The 17,672-nt window shown below is 34.2% G+C and overlaps 1 protein-coding gene and 1 non-coding gene across 3 annotated transcripts; both read right to left on the bottom strand.

Moving 5' to 3' along the window:
• Window positions 1-1,783: 1,783 nt before the first annotated feature.
• TRNAD-GUC lies at window positions 1,784-1,855 on the bottom strand. The gene has a single exon. It is a non-coding gene; the product is annotated as a tRNA-Asp (tRNA).
• Window positions 1,856-3,450: 1,595 nt separating this feature from the next.
• On the bottom strand, window positions 3,451-8,242 carry LOC115996227 (squamosa promoter-binding-like protein 6). Of its 2 annotated transcripts, XM_031235378.1 has the most exons (5): window positions 8,065-8,242; window positions 6,897-7,801; window positions 6,428-6,564; window positions 4,848-5,689; window positions 3,451-3,710 (listed from the first exon to the last, which is right to left on the bottom strand). In XM_031235378.1, the coding sequence occupies exons 2-4, from the start codon at window positions 7,544-7,546 to the stop codon at window positions 4,851-4,853; spliced, it is 1,626 nt and encodes a 541-aa protein (XP_031091238.1). In that variant the 5' UTR covers window positions 7,547-7,801; window positions 8,065-8,242; the 3' UTR covers window positions 3,451-3,710; window positions 4,848-4,850. The 2 variants fall into 2 exon arrangements, with proteins under 2 accessions (XP_031091238.1, XP_031091239.1); XM_031235379.1 differs by having other exon boundaries at window positions 4,848-5,686; window positions 6,897-8,242.
• Between the last annotated feature and the right edge of the window lie 9,430 nt (window positions 8,243-17,672).

Genomic DNA, 17,672 nt, shown 5'->3' with positions numbered 1-17,672 from the left:
TGGAGGACCAAATTGATTAAATTTCTCAAAGTCGATGGACCTAATTGGGCAAGAAAAATTGTCGAGGACCAAATTGGTAATTTCACAATAGTCGATGGACCATTTCGGTAATAAACTCTTATTAATATTGTTATTCATTTACGTATGACCCTATAATTGGAACATGATTTTTGAAAAATGCAAAAACAAAAAATAAAGCAATTGATCCTAATATGATGACATCCAAATCATAATATGAACAAAAAATCAAAACAAAAATTTAAAAGCACTAATCCTATGTAGTGAGGAGGAGGAGACGAAATGAGAAGGGGATGAAATGATGAGGGATAAGGAGAATGATACTTAATTTAAATTAGATAATAAGTTTTTTAAGTATAGGAGGTAATGAAATCATGTACCTGAAAAGTTGTCAACCAAACAATGTGTATGATTTTTATTCTTATTCCTTGCGTCGAACATAGTATTTCAACTCGATAAATATGCTAATATAATTATATTTTCGTCATGTAATGTATGAATAAAAGTGACTACCACTTGGCCAAATTGCAAGATGTAATTTGACATTGGACTTTGGCTTGGTCATCATCATATACAAGCTAAGTCAACTGCTTTAACTACCCCATGAGATCCAATCAAACTCTCTCTTACTAGGTTTGATAATAATCCATTTACTTGGTTTCATCTTTTAGCGGACGTTGATGTGACTTAATCACCATCATTTTTTGTTTAATTATTTTCGTTTTCAATGTATTAAAAAAAGAACAATAAACTTCTCTTAAAGCACGACCTCTTCGACCAACTGACACCCAGGCAGTCATCTTTCAAGAAGCACTGAACCTCAATTGAGCCACTTTTCTACTTCTTTAGTACAAAACGAAAAGTGTTGAACCTCAATTAAGCCACTTCTCTAGTACAAAACTCTGCAACTCTGTTTTGCTGTTGATCTCCCGTTGTCATAAGAGTATCCTCATCCGCTCTTAATTTTTCACGGTTTTTTGAAGTGCCAACTAAGAGAGACATAAAGGAGGAAAAAGGGAAAGAAAAAGAAAAAGGAAAAAAAAATTTAAAGGAATCCGACAAAAAATAAAAATAAATAAAAATAAAAAGCATACAGTTATGTGGCCAGTAGGCGCATGCATGCCTACCGGGCACGAATATTGCGCCACACGCGCTAGTTTCAGCTTCCTTGTCTCCTTTTTCTCTTTTTACTTGGGCCCTACAAAGAACTTCCATTTGCAGGAGAAAAATACCAAAAACACTATCCTCCCCATTTATTCAAATACAATACATATGGTTTTTCTTCTTCAAAAACCACCAAAAATTCATTGATGTAGATGCTTTAAACGCATAACTTTGTACTTGTTTTTTTTTAATCATCCAACATGTAATTAGTTTTTAATCATGTATGGGCTTGGTGACACACACATTAGTTGTAATGGTAATGGCAATGTGATGGCAGTTAAAGATTCCACCAAACCATTAATTTTTGGGTTGACTAGATCTACACATAGTGTTGTACACAAAGGTTTAGTGCTATACTATTCTTTTGCAATTTCCCTCTCTCCCTCCAGTTGGCACAATGATTCTGAAATGCCAACTGTACTCACCGTGTTGTGAAGAACCAATAACAGTGATTGATTTGGATTTGGATTAGATAGTTTTGGCTTTTGCTTTTTGGCTATTTCTTCCCCATGTCCATCATTTCTCATTCTGCCGCCTCGCTTTTCATCTTTTCCAAAGGAAAACGTTGTGGAAACTGGAAAGCAACAAAAGCCAAAATACTCGCCGTTGCCGGGGATCGAACCTGGGTCACCCGCGTGACAGGCGGGAATACTCACCACTATACTACAACGACTTGCTTGTTTGCGTTTATTAGCGTTTATATTTAATCATGAGTGAATTGAAAGATGACCAAATCATTTTACAAGTAATGAGGAAAATGATAAATGGACGAGAGTAAAACTCTCGCCATATATCTTGATTTAATTGGAGGGAGAAGATAAGAAAGTGATAAAAGTTGTGACTCATTTGTTTTTTTGGAATGAATTAGTGTGTTATATAAGTATGGAGTAAAAAGTGAAAGTATGTGTAATATTACTTGTGTAATAAAGATTAATGCTAAATTGGGTTAGGTGTAAATAAATACTCTGTTTATCATGTTTTATAGATACTTAGTATGTGCATAACAAACATTTATGTTTTATAGATTATATATGCTTAATATGTGGACATAGTCTGTTTATTAGTAAATATATCAAATTGAAATATGTGTTTCATTTTAACTAAAATGTTAAGTTGATAATTGGACTATACATTTATTTTTATACATTATTATATTATATGCTTAACAAATATTACATATTGAAATTTTCAAAAAAATAAAAATAAAAATTACATATTGAAATTGAACCTATTAGGTTTGACCGATTATTTTGATTATCCTAAAATATTTATTTCAGAATATTATTGTATCTAAATTATTTGTTTTTATTCCTAAAATACCACTAATCATTTGAAAAACACATGTACTATCTAAACATAATTGATATACGATTGAAATATCAAATAACCTAAGAAGTGTTACATACACTTCCTAAATTTTTCATCTCAATTTCTTCTTATGACATGATACTATGATACTATTTGATTGGATCATTTAGTATTTGATTACATGTAAATAATGCTAGTAAATTTATGGGCACCCAATAAATATAAGTCACACCGGAGAAAAAAAAATTAGGATGGAAAACTTTAGGAGAGGAAAAAATGAGTAATGTTACACCGTTTCTAATTTTCCCTTCATGATATATCACTATCTGAATTGAATTGCTTAGTTGGTACTCATGTGGTAAATTATGAACAATGACGTAAGATTGAGACCTAACAATTGCAGGGCGTGAGTTGCATACACCCAATCGAGAACTTATCCCTTCACCATTCTATCAGGCAAGGCGAGGCTAGAGATTTCTTTTGTGGGCAAAGAAAAATTAAGCTTTTGAAAAACCTATAATCTATAACCGACAAAAAATTACTCGTATTATAAAAAAACAACAAAATTTTTGTTAGTTATCGGTTGTGTCATTTATTTGAAAATTCTGCTCACCACTACTTACTATTAACTATGGTATGAACGAACATAGGATGTGTTTGATTCGCACATGAAAATCAAAGGATATCAAATACTTGGTAATGGGTTTTTGTGAAAGTATTTTGCATGTTTGGTAGTAGGGTGAAATGAGAATAATTATTAATAGTTGAAGAAGAGGAAGAAGGGAAATGAAACCCTTATTTTATTAGGGAATAGGTTTCACAATTAATGAGGTAATCAAAAACCATAATAGTGTTCTAAAAACCTGTCAACCAATCAATAAACTTTAATACCTATTCTTAATAGCTAAACCTGTCAACCAAACACGCCCATAACTTTCACACAAATCTTGGACAAGAATGTGAGAACAAAAATAGAAGGGATTGATATACAATTAGAATAGAGTCAAGATTACAGCTTTTGCAGCGTCAACAATAAGGGAAAAAGGAACTGCTTATTAAGGAAGAGAGCTGGGAAAAACAGTTTTCAGCTTCACACGAAAATGGAAAGAAAAATGAACATCAAATCAAGGCTCCTCCTGCTTTCTTCTTCCTTCACAGTTAGCGCTGCAAAGGCTGGAGCAAATGCATGCTTTTACCACATATAACTGCGCAACCTGGATCTGCACAGCAAAATAGAGTAAAACAGGATTATGACCTCTACACATTCGCATAAACGTTTCCGGGAAGCAATCAAGCGCTTATCACTACGCCAAAATCTATAACTATTAACTAGTAGTAAAACCATCACATTTTCGAGAGTTAGGGTGCTGGACTTGGCCCTTCACCGGCCTCCGCCCAACAATCCCCTAGCCACCAATTGATGGACTTGGCCCAATTCCCCCTCCCAGCACCTACCAGTCTTAACTACACAGTTTGCGCTTACCACCACATTAAAAGCTATATCCAGTAGCGAAGTCGCAATTTTATTTCCTTATATCGCCATAACATGAGGTAGGGTGCTGGACTTGGCCCTTCACTGGCCTCCGCCTAACAATCCCCTAGCCACTAATTGATGAACTTGGCCCTTTACCGGCCTCAGCCCAACAAATGATGTTAGGAAGTATTTACAACCATCAAGCTGAAATATATTAGATATCACTTTACCTTATTAATTCCAAAAATCCAACTCTTTTTCCTTAAATGCTTTCTTTAGATATAAGCGTTACAAGGAAAGATAGGTATATCTTTGAGGAAAAGTTTCTCTATAAGTTGGGGAGGGGGTTGGAAGAAACTGTAAAACTTCAGCTGTAAGTAACCAAAGGGAATTTTCCTAGCCCCAAGTGATACATTTCAAGATGACATGCAATGGTAAATTGGTAATATCTTTTGAAGGGATTGCTTAGTTCTGCTTTAATCCTTTAATTCTGCAAAACTAAAGAGTTCTATTGAAATACCCAAAAATATGTAAGAACATTTTAACTAGTGGACCAGCAAATCGCACGTGAAGTAGCATATATCAACTAGTTGCACTTGTTTGAAAGTTAGATCATCTTAAATCTGCAAATAACTGTGATCCCATATTACTGTGGAATATATACAATCTAAGTGATCTCCATGCCTCCTAGAAGAGTATATTGACAATATCCTTAAATATCTCCGGGTTTCTTAGTTTCGTTCATCAAGTAATGTTATCAAAGCAATAGGATATATATACAGTTTTTGAAGACGGTGCTATTAGTTATTGCAATGTAAACAGATAAGAAAGCACACACAAAGGAAGAAATCCTCGATTATGTTTAGGAGAGTTATATGCTTACCAATCATGTGATTCTGTTTCCAGAAAAAACATCGCTTTCCTGCCTTGCTTGCATGGAATGCCTTTGATGCTGCACCTGCTGAAGCCGCGATGACAACTGAAGCAAATTGATAGTGGGGCCATCTTCACCGCAAATTTGGTTCTTCTCATTCATATATTCTGATACTTGGACGACCCTGTTGAATGCAAAGTTCTGACCACTGTTGGAAAATAGCATCTGTTCCAAGCGTGCTTCGTCCGAAGAATTTATTCCAGGCGAGTTAAGCGTACTTGACAGCCCACTTGTCGAGGCAGGTGGGCTAGTCCCTAAATGTTTTTTGGATACATGTGCCATGTTGAAGAGAGTATTAGTGCCCGGGCTAATCAGGTGGTGGGCTGTGGGAACCATGGATGAATGATTAGAAGAACTTTGTGAGTGAGATGACAGAAGAGAGAGAGCATGGCCAGAACTTGACATCCCTGACAGGCCGTGAATGGTTGATGACGAGTCAAAAGCATTCAACACTTCACTGCCTACTGAAGTGCTATTGAAGAGAGAATGAGAAACAAAATTTGGCACATCCATATCGTGTGCATACGAGTTACTACTCTCGCTAACTTTGCATCTTGTTAAAGGAAAATGCTTCTCCGGATTATATGAAGGGAAAAGAGATCTTGGTTGTGACTGTGGGTTAATTAAGGGAATCGTTAGCTGAGGGCTAAAGTTGACCCCGTCCTCAACTTTTACATTCCTATACCAATCATTGATCTCGTATTTTGGTGGATGGGGAAGGCTGCTAGGAAGTATATCTTGGCAAACAAAAGATGACGTTGTGAAAGCTGTCCCCTGAAAGCTGGTACCTGCTTGTATGATGAAAACACAGAAAAATGGCATTTGTTAGTTACTTTTAATCTTTTACCAGAGACCATAAAACCGAAGCATGAGTTTTCAAAGTGACAAATCAGAATCACCGAAGCATGAGTTTATGTTTTCTATGTCATCAAAACTTTTATTTTTTATTCAAGCCATTAAACTCCTATAAAAATGTGAAGAGGCCCTTCAGTTGACCAAAGGGTTAAACGAATCCCAGAAATTTGTAACATAACTACCCTTCTTTTTCTGCTGAAATTGTACCATTTTTTCCAGCAAATTTCACCATCTTTAACCTTTCTTTTTTTCTTTCTTACACACACAAACACTCTCTACAGTTCACATGCCTTCCTCACCTTGGCAAAAGTGAAAACAAGTACGAAATGAGGCCCAGGTGGAATGCTACTTCTAAATGTACCCCAATTCTGAAAAACCACCCTTAGCATGATGACAATGTAAGACTCATACCTTAAAAGTTGTCTGATTTGGGCCAGTAACTAGTTTGCCAAATTCATAATAGCAACAAAGCCAACAATGTGTCCAATTGACCTTTTAGCTAATAAGCCATATAGTAGTTAGTCCAAGAACAGAATTATGCTAAACATGGTCTCATATTTCAAATTATTCCTATAATTGTAGATTATGCAGATGTCCAATAACATAAACATCCTTGAAAATTTTCAGAAAACCAAAGACTAACTACACATCAAGAAGAAAGGATCGTTTTGTACCCGGATATGACTGAAAAAGCCTCCCTGTTCTGCCAGAGTTAAGAGCTGTGCGAGGCTTTCTTCTACGCTCGTTATGGCCAGCTAAACGTCTACGGCAACTACGCTTACCATCATCGAATTCAGCCAACAAATGGAATCTGAAATATCAGAAGCACACACAAATTTAGCCATAAAGTAGGCTGGTTGTAGTACAATAGGCGAGATTACCAAAAATCTGCTATAATGAACATAGTAATGATGAAGAGTCAAAACTAAATGTTCACATGATGTAAGACACAAAGGCTACACTATCAGAGCAATTCTTTACACAGAAGATTGATGACTCAAGTTTACACCTAATTTGGGTAGAAGTTAATGCTTGACCTTGACTAAAGATTAAAACTTATCCTTTTCCATCTTCAATTATTTTAAGAAAACTGTGCATATAATTTACAGAACTAAAGACCAGGAATGGAAACTGGAAACCGACCTGCTACATTGCTGACAAAACCGTTGCTCGATACCATTTACAATAACCTTAGAAGTCTTAGTGTGAGCCTCACACACTTTATGCCTCTTGTGGTAGTCCTTGGAGGAGCTGAGATCTTTCTTACAACCATGAACCTGGCAGAAGGGGGGCTGGGAATTCTGCCCTCCAGCTCGCATTCTCTTAACTGGAGTCGAAGATTGAGCTGAAGACAAAGCCGGGTGGTTCGGCTTATGAGATTTGGTAATCTGAGTGTCTCTATGATCAGGAATACCCCCAAGCTTCAAGTCAATCAGTGATGAATCTCTAGAACTTGACTCCACAACTGAACTGGATAGCTTAGAACTAGACTGATTCTCCCCAGAAAATGCATTGTGGGGAGCTGCAAAAAATGTCCCATCACCAGCCCTACTAATTGAGTGATTATTGCCCAGAGATTTTGTAATCAAATCTTGAGAACCCATTTCCACCATTCCTTGAGTCTCAATGTCCCCTTGAGGTGAGCACACCATAGTGCCTCCAATTCCACATGGGGCCTTCAATTCCCAACTCATAAACCCATTATTTCTACTCCTTGCAATACCATCATCCACAGAAATAGATTCCTCAGAAACAAATCCCTTCTCCCCAGAAACATAGCTCCAAGACTCCATCTTCTTTTTTTTTTTAAATCAACAATAGAGTTCTAAATCACAACCCCCCAAAAACCAACACCCAAGTTCCCCCTTTTTTTCACGCTAACCGTGTTGAATGATCAACTCCATACTTTTAACAAAGAACCCAACCCATCAAAAATCTCTTCTCACAAGAACATGGAACATTTATGAGGGAATCTGAAAAAAAGTCTCAAATGTCTCCATTTTCTTGAAAACCCAGTGAAGAAAAGCACAATTGAGATATGGAGACAGCTGAAATGAGAGCAGAAATGTGAGCGACTACTCACTAGGGAGCAATAAATTTTAAACAAGAATCGCTAAACAAGCAAAAGTAGACAGCCAAAATACGTGCTTCCTTAGTGGAAACAGGGCAGTTATGCAGGGAAAAAAACACACTATAGTCAGGAGTGAAAAAAAGTGGTCCAGTTCCTAAAAATACAAAATGGAAAGCTGCCAAATGATAATAAATATGAGAGAGAGAGAGAGAGAGAGGGAGGGGGGAGGCCCCGAAGTACCAGAATTATAAGGTGGGTGAGTGGTATTTTAGGGAGATGAAGTTGATCGTAACAGCAGTGTGTGAAAGAAATGTGACGCTAGGATTTTGGGTTCCAAGCTCCATGGAAGAGCTTAGGCTTCTTCATAGTGTAGAGAGAGGGAGAGGAGAGAGAGAGAGAGAGGGCATCCCAATTTCCACTTTGCTTAGCAAGTAGGGAAATTACTATTTACATACACTTTGGGCCCATTTAATGACTAGGGATGAAATGGTTGCATAAAGATAAAATAAAGAATAAAATAAGGAACCAATTCTCTTATTCCTTGGACTAAATTCCTCATTTGGTCCTCAATTTTCGATTTAATTCTTAATTTATACGGAGTTATTTTTTTTTTAAAGTTAGATCACGAGATGTTCTGAGCAAAACTTAATTATAGGAAACATATTTAAGCCTGTATATTATACTCTCAGGCTAATTTTTGTTCGCACCGATAACAAAGTGTTGGCCAGATTAGAATCTCTCTTTAAGGGATGAGAGTGCACATCTACTCACGCCAACCAAGATAATTATTCTTAATTTATAATTTAATCACATTTTAGCCTTAATTTTGGTACACGTTCAAATTCAATCCTTATTACTAATCCGGTGTCATTCTCATAAAATTTAAGAGAAAAATAAATTATTATTTCTTCTTAGATTTTTTTTGGTTACTAATCTTGCTTTGGTTTTATTAGAAGTTCCTTTCACGCACTGATATTGACGGCTCCGGTTCACATGAAAGACATATTCTTAGGTGATGACGTGAAGACTAATCGAAATTATTAAATTATAATGATGTAAGATTGAGATTAAAAGGACTAAATCACACGGATTAAATAAACAAATCTCTTTAAAATGGTAAAAAATATACCATTAGGGGTAAATTAGTCTTATTAAAAGTTGTGCATTCTTATACAGAATATCGTGCATTCCTATATCGAATGTTGTGCACTGATAACTATTTGATTGTGCATTCAAACACCGTCAAAAAGTTCTACGATAAACATCCCAATGTCCTACGATGCACTGCACTAAGTGCACTAATGCACATATTACCAGCCTACAATGCACAACTCACAACATTGAGTTGCACAACCCGTACATCGCACAATCGTACTACTTAGATATGTGTACATATATATCAACATCCAAATATAGGCAATATTATACTCAAACGAACGAGCAAAAAAAAATACTGATCACTTTGCATGGACGAATATTGGATCGATGATGAAGAAATCGCGGCTCCAAATCACAACGGTGATGATCCAAGAAAATAAGAAACCAATTTGGCCCAGGATTACTCATGCATTCACACTTAAAAAAAAAAATACATTACTATCCACACTTTAAGAGAAAAAAAAATCAATCCATGTCATCTTAGGAAATATAATCTGGGTCATCCAAATAAAAAAAGAGCACACAAGATTAGTCCTCGTGTTCTCGCCTAAGGATGTGTCCTCATTTGATCTGAACTTTTGACTGCTATACTTGGCTCAAGGTTGAAACTCCAATTCTAAGGACTTCCACACCCTGATTTCACAGAGTATTTGAGAGGATGTAAATCATGGTAATTAGTGGTTTAGCAGACAGGTCAAAGTCGATGATTGAAAAATGTTATATTCCGTGTTTGATTATTCTACCGTTGATAAGATAATTTATTAATAAAGATTTCGGTGTTGAGTGTTGTGCTTGAATTTGGATGCTAGGGCAAAATTGCTGATTGGAAAATGTCAAGTTTGATGACTCTAGTTAACGAGATAATAACTTATTGTTAACCCCTGTTATCAAAATTAAAGACAAATATGATTAAATTATTAGTTGATGAGTAAATATGAAAATGTACAACCACATTGAAATTTAACTCATTCTTGGACCATTTTTGAATAATATTAGTCTTAGATGGCTGTGTCATGGTTTCAATTAAAAAAATTAATCTTTCTTACTTTTGAATTGAATTTCTTTCTCATTTCTAATTTTCTTAATTTATCTTATTTTCGCTGAAGAAAAAAAAATCAGGAAAATTGCATTTTTTTCTCCAAAATTATACAATAATTGTAGAATTCGTTTATAAATGTTGGTCATGCTCATTTTTTGTCCCTAAGTTATTATTAGCGTTGCATTTTTTATCTCTTTACTAACAAAACATTAGGGACGGAATTTGAAACTTTAGTATAACTCAGGGACGAAAAGTGCAAATCCAATGATAATTCAGGAGCAAAAAGTGAACACGACTAACACTTATGGACAAATTCTACAATTACCCTATAACTCAGGGACAAAAATGCAATTTTTCCAAAAAAAAAATCATATAAATAGTATTAGATAATACACTTTGGCAAACAATAATTTACAGAGTTTTTCATCATTGAGTTAGGGTTCAGAAATTATTTTTTAGTACTTTGTGAATTAAAATTAAATGATTTTTTTAAAAAATTGATAAAGATAGTAATAATATTTTTTTGGTGATGACGGAAATCCACAATCACTATCCGATGATATGTATTAGGTAAAGTTTACTCTTGTGTAACATCCTGCAAATTACACAATAATTAAGTTTACAATAATTTTAACTTTTACTCTTTTAGTTTCTTTTTTAATTAAGGAGTAACTTAGTGAAAATTTTTAGGTGTTTATTATAAAGTCTGCAATTATATGGCACTAGTGAGTTGAATGCAATTCACTTGGTAGGAATGCTTAGACTATAAGAAATTATCTGAAGCTAGCTTAGAACTTGCCAGGTAGGTTTTGGAATGTTTGGTTAGAATTTCTTGAGTTGACTTGGTCTACAATATCTAATTATAATTTAAGTTGTTTTTAATATTTGGCATAGATATCTAACTGTACTTAGATATATGGCTTATTAGTTTTGGAAAATTTAATTACAATTTATTGACTTGACCCACTCTATAATATCGAATTAAAATTAAGATGTAGTAAGGCTAGTGGTGTAGGTGTGGAGACATTTGGAAGCGTATGACATCTCACATTATTCTTTGTTGTTCCTAAAAAGTTGAATTTCCAATCTTAAGGGGTTTCTACGCCATAGCATTTAGGAGGATGAGGACTCTCACATCCCGGTCAGACAAAGCATCTAAGAAAATGAGGGTCCACACTTCTTGGTCCCTCTCACGTCTCGGTCAGACAAAGCATCTAAGAGAATGAGGGTCCACATGCCTTGGTCCAACAGAGCATATGAGAGGATGTATCCCCTCACTTGGAGAGCGAGGTTGCTGTCGCACTGCCACTGGTGAGACTCGATCCCGAGTCACTGTTCCCAAACTTCACCTCTTTGACCAACTGAGCGGCCCATTCGGACATCTCACATTATTCTTTGTATGGGGAGAATGATGCAGGTTTTGATGGTGCTCCTATGTTAACGTCGGAGGGCTAATGAGATTATTTTACGCGAGTGGTTATAAGTCTCATTTTCTGTTTAGTACGTCCGGAGAGAAGAGTGCATGTAAAAAATAAATAAAAAATTAATGTTTCTTTAATTTGTGTATGGTCGGACCATGCATGAAATTCCTTCCTTATTTGTGAAGTGAAAATAATTAATAGGAAATTAATTGGTACATAATTGGGTGTTGAAGATGCAGGCAAGGATGGAAGAAAAGTAGAGGAAAATACAAAGCGTTAGGTGTGGGTGTATTGCGTGGGGAAGGATGAGTCACTTTCCCAAAGAGACTTACAAGGACTCATCAGAATCAATCAGCTCATCCAAGCTGTGAGTTTAATTAAACGCTTTCACATGCCTACCTCATCTATACTCTGCATTCAAACAAACAACATGAGTTTAATGGACTACTCTCTTTTGAGTTTCTATGTCTCTCTGTCATTTTCAAAATATTAAAAATAAAAAATCTCCCCCGAGACCGCTCTCGCCCAAGGCAGGCACTAAGTTACCCTTCTGAACCTGGCACCGTTGGCATCGGCCGAAAGGAGCCCCAAGATGTCAACTATCTCTCTTTTATACGTGTAAGTTTAATTGTGGACAAATATTTATCGATTCGATATATTCAATGATTAAAAAATAAGGAAATAAATTGTATGGATTATCATTTTTATAATTATTATCGGTCCTTGATATAGTTCAGATCAATGCCTTTGAATAAAGAATTTTTTTTTTTAAATGCAGTGATATACTACAAAGTACATAAATTTTACACTACAAGTGCATAAGTTTATATTACTATTGCAAAGTTTATATTGATGGCATATAGACTATAAAAGGATAGGTCCCCTACACATGTTCCCTGTCTTTTGACAAACTATACACCATCTACATTGAACTTGTGAGCAAGTGGGAGACACTCTGCAGAATCACTACAACAACTAAAGCAATCCTCAGCAACATCAAGGCAATCTACTAAGAACAATTATGGCTGGAGGTTAGTCATGTATATGTGATTATATGAATTGCTTACACACAAATATATACTACAAAGTGCATAAATTGTACACTACAAATGCATAAGTTTATACTACCAATACATTTTCTCATTTTATTTAGAGTCGTTAATATGAACAGCTCAAATCTCACTGAATGTTTTACCTGACCGTCTCTTTTCACCTCATTTGGACTCGATACACACACACATAAATAAATAAATAAATAAATAAATAAATAAATATATATATATATATATATATATATATAGGGTCAGGTTCAGGTGCGGCCGTGCGGTTCACACCACTCAATGTTACGAAATACACTACTCAATGTTAAGAAACACACCACACAAATATGCACTGTGGTGTGTTTCTTAACATTGAGTGGTGTATTTCGTAACATTGAGTGGTNTATATATATATATATATATATATATATAGGGTTCAGGTGCGCAGAAGGATTCCGGTGTGATTGTGCGGTGATCTATTCTTTTTTCTTTTTTAAATAAACAAATTAAACTGATGCACCTTAAGCTAGATTAATATAAATATGGCTTTGTAGAGAAAATTTTATAAGGAATATTGTTTGTGTTTTGTAACTGCAAAAAAAAAAAAAAAAAAAAAAACTTAAAGAAGGAAAACTATGGCCTATTAAGTTGACGCACTTTAAGTTTCAACAATTGACGCACGTTAAGCACACAAACCATGCACCTTAATAAGAAAAATCACGCACCTAAAAAAGGAAAACCACGCACCTAAAGCTTTAGATCGACGCACTTAAGTTTCAACAACAAACGTACCTTAGGCTCAAAACCACGCACATTAAGCACAAAAATCACGAACCTTAAGAAAGAATATCACGCACCTAAAGCTTTAGACCGACGCACTTAAGTTTCAACAACTAACGCAGAAGAAAAATCGCACACCTTAAATTTGACTCATATGGAAAATAACCAAATTTCCACATTTTTTTTAAACATTGTTAATCCTGAACATTGATTTTGACAAGATCAATGTCTATCCTCTCACTACACAATCATACATGAGCACACCAACCGCATTTGAACCGTATTATATATATATATATATAGACATTTTCTAAGGGGCCGGAGAGGCATGGTGCTGGATACCAAAAATGGAATATGCATGTGCTTTGACATGATGTTGTTTAGTTCCAAGAAAAGTCCTTTAACCCTATATATGGTTAAGTGCACTTTTCATTTAAAGAAATTCATTGACCAATGCTAAGGGTTTAACATGATTTTTTTTTTTTTTGAAAGCAAACGAATAACTTTGATTAAAGTAAAAGACTAGAAATTGAGTAGAGTCTCAATACAAAATACTAAGCTGGAAACTGGCCGCATTGCAAGTGTATGAGCAATAACATTTGCTGATCTTGGAAACAAACTAATAAAGCAAGAATTAAACGTCAATACTGCCGTCTTGCACGAGCCCAACGTATGAGTAGGATGTGGCAGTAGAGTGTAACAGTGCTTTGAGCTGTGCACAATCCGTCAACAACGCAACCTCTACCACGGAGCCATGATAATGCCTCCTTACAAGCTGCCGCCTCCGCCATGAGTGGAGTAAAAACAATCCGCCGAGAGTAAGACCGCACCGAAAGAGGCCTTCAAGGTGGCATCGAAATAACACGTAGGAAGCTGCGGATGAGCTGAGTGTACAAGTTCCCTCCAGCTGCAGCAACGGAGATGGTAGTGGCCGGGCTGGCGATGTGGACGCCTCGCCATGCACGCAGTGAAGCCCACGCCATTGCCAGGACCTTGCGCGGTAACGGCAGTGCACTATCCCAGTGCACGGTAACATGATGTTGTTTATTGTACTAAAATATTATATTTTTAAATTCCTTTTTATATCATTTATTTTATTTTTATGTATTAATATATTTTGTTAAATATTTATACATAAATTTTATATTATTATACAAAAATTATATCATTTGAAATATTTTATTAAAACTCTTAAAACAAGACTAATATTGAATATATATTAATTAAAAATTAAATTAATATAACAAGAGGAGTTGAAATAAGATTGGTAACATGTAATTGTAATAATACGACAAGAGGAGTTGAAATAAAATTGGTAACATGTAATTGTAATAATATGACCAGAAAAGTCGAAATGAGATTTATAACTTGTACTTGTAAAAATATGACCAGCGGGGTCAAAATAAGATTTATAACTTCTAATTTTAATAATATGGAGTAGAAATAAGATTTGTACTTGTAATTGTAATAATATGACAAGAGGAGCTGAAATATGATTGGTAACATTAATTGTAAATTTGTAATAAGAGTTAATTTCCAAAATGGTCCTACAACTATGACATTTTCTTAAATTGGTCATATGACTTTTAATTGCACCCAAACTGGTCTTCCGACTATTGATTAATCCTCTGTTAGCATTGGCGTCAAGTTGGCATTAAAATGGAGGGAAAAATAAGAAATTCAGCTCATCTATTCGATTTTAATCATATTATGACTCCATTTTCGCATATTGCGAAGCTTTTTAGTAAAAATTAGGTATTCATCCCCTCAAACTGCGATAAAAATACTTCCTGAACATGTTGGTTCTCTAGTAAAAATTAGGTCTAACTCAATGGCCAAATATGCAATTTTTGTAATAAAAATTTAACATTTTTATCATAATATATTTTTTTTCTTTTTATATCATGTCAATTTCCTTATTAGAATGCCTTAATAAGGAGAATTGAGAAATTGTCTTTAAAAAAGAAAAAGAAAATTATTATGATAAAATGTTACGGAGTAAGTTTTTATTTGTCATGGACAAAATGGTCCATTTTTTTCGCCTATAGTCAATGAATCATTTCAGTAATTAATTTTTTGGAGAAAAGGGTGCATGTGATGATCAAAATGGCCCTTAACTAAAGCAAAATTATCAATTTGATCACTGGTTAATAGATGTCTAACGGTAAAACAAATGGAGGATCAAATTGATTAAGATTTTTAAAGTTAAGAGACTCAATCGGTCAAAAGAATAGTCAATGACCAAATCGATAATTTCACTATAGGCAAAGGACCATTTTAGTAATTAACTCTATAATTCATTAATAATCAACCAAAAAAAAAAAGAAGAAAAAACCTTAATTAATATCCATTATGCCAACCATATCATAATTCATCAATCATCATATGTATTATACTTTCAACATTGCTGAGTTGTTGCATCTGTATAATACCTTCAACGTTGCAGGGTTAGGTGCATCACGTGCGCGAACAAACATCCATTTCAGTCTTTTTTTGAAACCACATCCATTTATACTTTATATAGAAAGAGAGTTTAATATGACATTATGAATCAGCCATATATTTCCGTTTTATTTGACTTTCTTAATTTTCATGATATAATAAACTAATAAAGACATAATAAATTAAGCTATTTTTATTCATGAAATACTCTCTCACTTGCAAGCTTGCAACACACCTAGCTTTGAATAAAATTAAAAATATTTTTTTACATGTCACTATGAAAAGCTATCGAACATGTGGGCATCCGCAATTGAGCTTGTTGGTTCTAATAATTTTGGTGTCACTATTATTTTAATTAGATTAGTGCTAGTTTTATTAGTTGGATATGGAAATTATCATTGAGTATTATTAGGAGTTTTTATTAGATTATGTTGTTAGGATTTATTTTATTTAGATTTAGTTTGTTAATTAGGATTAATTTTGTATCTACCTATTTGTAGTTTGTTGGAATTTTTAGTTATCTTGGGGAGTGTCCAACGAAACTAGAATTTTACACCTATAAATATCATTGTCTTATATGAATAAAGATAGGGTGGATTTTTTTTTTTAAGAAAGTAAACTGTAATAGATTTCAGGAACTCGAGAGAGTTCAACTATGATTGGCCCAGTCGTTATATCGTGGATCATGATTAAAAAACGACACTGTTTGTTTAAGTAAAGAAAAGATTGTTGTCACGTTTTAACGGAGCTTAGTAAATGAAACTACAGTTTATCTCAAATGATACTGACTCACATTTGTGTTATATTATATTATAAGAAACTGTAGTTATATTGAAATAAAACTGCACTTATGTTGAAAGGAAACTGCAGTGTTTATAAAATGAAACTAAATAACAGTTTCACATATTTGAGTGTATATTGTCCAATGAAACTATAGTTATATCGAAATGATACTGTAATTGTGTTGTAATGAAACTATAATGTATATAAAATGAAACTGAATAACAGTTGCATATATTTGAGTGTATAATGTTGAATGAAACTGTAGTTATATCGAAAGGAAATTGTAGTTGTATTGAAAAGAAACTGCAATGTATATAAAATGAAACTGAATAACAGTTTCACATATTTGAGTGTATATATTGTCCAATGAAACTGTAGTTATATCGAAATGATACTGTAGTTGTGTTGTAATGAAACTATAGTGTATATAAAATGAATTTGAATAACAGTTTCACATATTTGGGTGTATGATATCGAATGAAACTGTAGTTATATCAAAATGAAACTGTAGTTGTGTTGAAAGGGAACTGTAGCGTATATAAAATGAAATTGAATATGGTATACACACAGAGTTACTTTTTGCGGAACGTCGCGGAATGGATGTCATTTCTTTTCATTAAAAGAAACGACACCGTTTTGATGCCTGAACTATCATGCTTTGTGAACCGCGATCCACAATAAAATTTGCGTGATTGGCCATGCATGATTTAATCATCGTGTTTAGATTTATCAAGTGTAAAATCTCACTTGTGTCATCGTCCTAATCCTATGTATCACCTTATAAAAACCTACAAATATACCATTTTCCTAGTCCAAATTAAACCTTCAAATTAATTAGATTCTACCCAGCCTATTAAATCGTTTTGAGATAATATTTTTAATTATAGTGTGCAGAGAAAATCAAGTCAACTAGAATTATATTATTTGGTATCAACCAACCAAGATTACATCATTTGGTATCAGAGCATAAGTTGCTCTCACCCTCCAAGAGAAAATTCTACAAGTTTGGCCACATGTCTAGCTATTTCTGTCAATTGTTGTTTCTGGTGTGATTCAAATTTTTTTTTAATGGTCTGCTTTGGATTTCACATGTATTCTTGTTAAGTTGAAATGAGTTGTGTAAAAAACAAAAAAAAAACAAAAAAACAAAAAAACAAAAAACAAAAATAAAAAAAAAAAAAAAAA

This window comes from Ipomoea triloba, chromosome 11 (assembly GCF_003576645.1).
Source record: "Ipomoea triloba cultivar NCNSP0323 chromosome 11, ASM357664v1".
NCBI lineage: Eukaryota > Viridiplantae > Streptophyta > Magnoliopsida > Solanales > Convolvulaceae > Ipomoea > Ipomoea triloba.
The sequence above is the reverse complement of the archived record's forward strand: the minus strand, read 5'-3'. Positions and strand labels throughout refer to the sequence as shown.

Coding starts and splice junctions, on each gene's coding strand:
- LOC115996227 (XM_031235378.1), bottom strand. CDS start 7,546: ATGGAGTCTTGGAGCTATGTTTCTGGGGAGAAGGGATTTGTTTCTGAG. Junction 6,565..6,896: donor TTTTGTCAGCAATGTAGCAG/GTCGGTTTCCAG, acceptor CTGATATTTCAG/ATTCCATTTGTTGGCTGAAT. Junction 5,690..6,427: donor GCTTTTTCAGTCATATCCGG/GTACAAAACGAT, acceptor TCATCATACAAG/CAGGTACCAGCTTTCAGGGG.